The 2,772-nt window shown below is 39.3% G+C and overlaps 1 protein-coding gene across 1 annotated transcript; it reads left to right on the top strand.

Moving 5' to 3' along the window:
* Positions 1 to 231: 231 nt before the first annotated feature.
* LOC308074716 (beta-1,3-galactosyl-O-glycosyl-glycoprotein beta-1,6-N-acetylglucosaminyltransferase-like) lies at positions 232 to 2,488 on the top strand (the record flags this gene model as incomplete). The annotated part of the gene is made up of 4 exons (XM_080414221.1): positions 232 to 389; positions 546 to 639; positions 1,208 to 1,609; positions 1,940 to 2,488. 4 exons carry the CDS (start codon positions 232 to 234, stop codon positions 2,486 to 2,488), a joined length of 1,203 nt encoding a protein of 400 aa, XP_080270347.1.
* Between the last annotated feature and the right edge of the window lie 284 nt (positions 2,489 to 2,772).

Raw genomic sequence — 2,772 nt, 5'->3', positions numbered from 1 at the left:
CTGACCAACGAGTTGCACGACCAAAACGTGGGTTGGTCCTTTACATAAATGCAAATGTATTTGTATCTCTAAGGCTGATTTAGTTGAATCTTGTTTCTAACAACTGCAGGTTACAGGTCTTACATATTGATTGTTGCACGTGGAATTATTTCCATAAATGGCACATATTACAAGGCTATGCTCTTCTTGGCGTCTCTGCTTGATAATTTTCACTGTCATCCCGGTGATAGTATGGCACAGTCACCTCAAGGTGACTGTGAATGCTCCGCAATCCTGGAAGGAGACGCTGAGACACTGCAGAAGGCTAAGCTATTGTCAATCACTAAAGACTTCAAGAGTAGTGTCCAGATTCCTGATGAGTATTATATTAATGCCACCCAGGACTGCAGGTATCGTTTTGTTATATATTTCAATATCTGATTATTACCATTTCAAAAAAAAAAATTGAAATGTAACGGCATTCATGCATTTTTAATGATACCATACTAAGTACCATGTAACTCCCATATTTCACCAATGATTAGGTAATAATTTATTAATTGCAGGATGTTCAAGCTTAGCAGGAAATATTTGACGTTCCCTCTAAGCCAGGAAGAGGAGGACTTCCCCCTGGCCTTTTCTATGGTTGTCCATCATAAGGTATACAAAATGATACTCTTTGATTTCCAAACACATTGTGAAAAAAAAAAGTATATATATATATATATATATATATATATATATATATATATATATATATATATATATATATATATAATATTGAAAGCTGTATTTATTTTAGCTGTATAAGCTAAGCTGTATCTATATTGGAAATGCCATTGGGAAGGACTAACCCAGCAAAAGACACAGGAGCACAGGGACCTTATTTTAAAATATTTATTCAGCAAACACGATTATAGTTTTGATTCTACTTCATCTTCATCAGAGTCAAAAGAATTTATAATTTATGCCAAAACTCACACAAATCGGTACACATTATCCCTGGAGTCATGTGATCAAGATGTACAGTGTCAGTCAGATTTGTCATTATTCCATACCGACTGACTTCCAAATTTGCGGGCCCTGGGTAGACAACCCGGCCTGGCGGAGATTATATTATATTGCTATCCTTTAAATTCAGTTGAAATGACAGTCACAGTATTTACAAGTTGTGAATATTAGTAACCAATACAATTTAATTAAACTCCCCTTATTTCACATACTGTAGGTGCAGAACTTTGAGCGCCTGTTGCGAGCCATCTACGCCCCTCAGAATGTTTACTGCATCCATGTGGACATGAAGGCAGAGGCTTCATTCCTTGCTGCAGTCTTGGGTATCTCTTCTTGTTTCGATAATGTCTTCATGGTCAAGCCTGTGAGCGTGGTCTACGCTAGCTGGTCACGTGTACAGGCCGATCTCAACTGCATGGCCGATCTCTACAGTGTTAGCACAGCCTGGAAGTATTTTATCAACCTGTGTGGTCAGGACTTTCCCCTGAAAACCAACCTAGAAATTGTGAGAAGCCTGCAGGCATTGAAGGGTAGAAACAGCTTGGAGTCGGAGAAAATGCCTGATCATAAGAAGTTTAGGTTCCAGAGAGTTTATCAAGTAGTGGATGGAGAGATCAAGGTAATCATTGGTGTCACGTGTGCATGTTTGTCTTGTTTATTTGCTTGTTTGTTTTTTTCAAGTTCCTTCCATGTTTGTGTTTTTGCCACCGGATTCGGATGATATCAATGCATCGAATGGAACATTAATGTCCCATTCGATGCATTGATAGCATCCGAATCAGGTGTTTTTTGCTAGGTTGATGACGTCTGATATTATTGTTGACCTTGGTTCTTTGCATTTCAGTCTCTTTTGGATGAGACATTTGCAGCAAAGTTGTTATCCATTGCTATAAATGGAACATTTTCTATTTAGAAAATAGTCATTCATTTATTCCCTCATTTATCTCAGGGGACGGGGCAGGCTAAGGACCCACCACCCTTCAATCTTCCCATCTTCTCAGGAAATGCTTACATCGTGGTTAGCCGGGGCTATGTGCACAGCGTGCTGAAGGACAACCGTGTACAGGAGCTGATGAAATGGTCTGAAGACGCCTACAGTCCTGATGAGCTTCTCTGGGCCACCATTCAGCGCATCCCTAATGTTCCTGGCTCAGTCAGGCCACACGTCAAGTACGACATGAGCGATATAAATGCAATTGCACGGCTAGTGAAGTGGGCGGGGCATGAGGGATCACAGGGTCAACTGGAGGCTGTGTACGAAATGTGTCATGGCGAACATGTTAGGGGAATATGCGTGTATGGTGCTGGTGATCTGAAGTGGATGATAGAGCAGCACCACCTTTTTGCCAATAAGTTTGATGTAGACGTAGATGTCTTTGCTATCCAATGTCTGGAGAAGTACCTCAGAAACAAGGCACTGGCAGAATTGTATTCAGAAGGTTCAAATCTAGAGACACAGAATCCTGATGTTCTCGGCTCTCTGGTTATCTTCAGGTAGGACTTCCTCACAGAGATCTTCTTTTAAATGTCAATTCTTCTTTGATCCTGATGAAGAGCAGTAGTGTCGAAACATTGGCCATGTTCGCTGATTCAATATTAAAAGAGGTAACACTTGTTCATAAGGTACCCGTAATTAACGCTTAATTTATGATTACTTAATACATTATTTAAGCGTTAATTAAGCATTAATTCATCATGAATTCCTTGTAATTCATCATTAATTAACATTATTAGTTAATCTTTAGTTAAGCAAAGTTACTTAATACATGAATTACAAAGAAT

The sequence above is a fragment of the Gymnoscopelus braueri genome (assembly GCF_963280865.1).
Source record: "Gymnoscopelus braueri genome assembly, chromosome: 19".
Taxonomy (NCBI): domain Eukaryota; kingdom Metazoa; phylum Chordata; class Actinopteri; order Myctophiformes; family Myctophidae; genus Gymnoscopelus; species Gymnoscopelus braueri.
The sequence above is the reverse complement of the archived record's forward strand: the minus strand, read 5'-3'. Positions and strand labels throughout refer to the sequence as shown.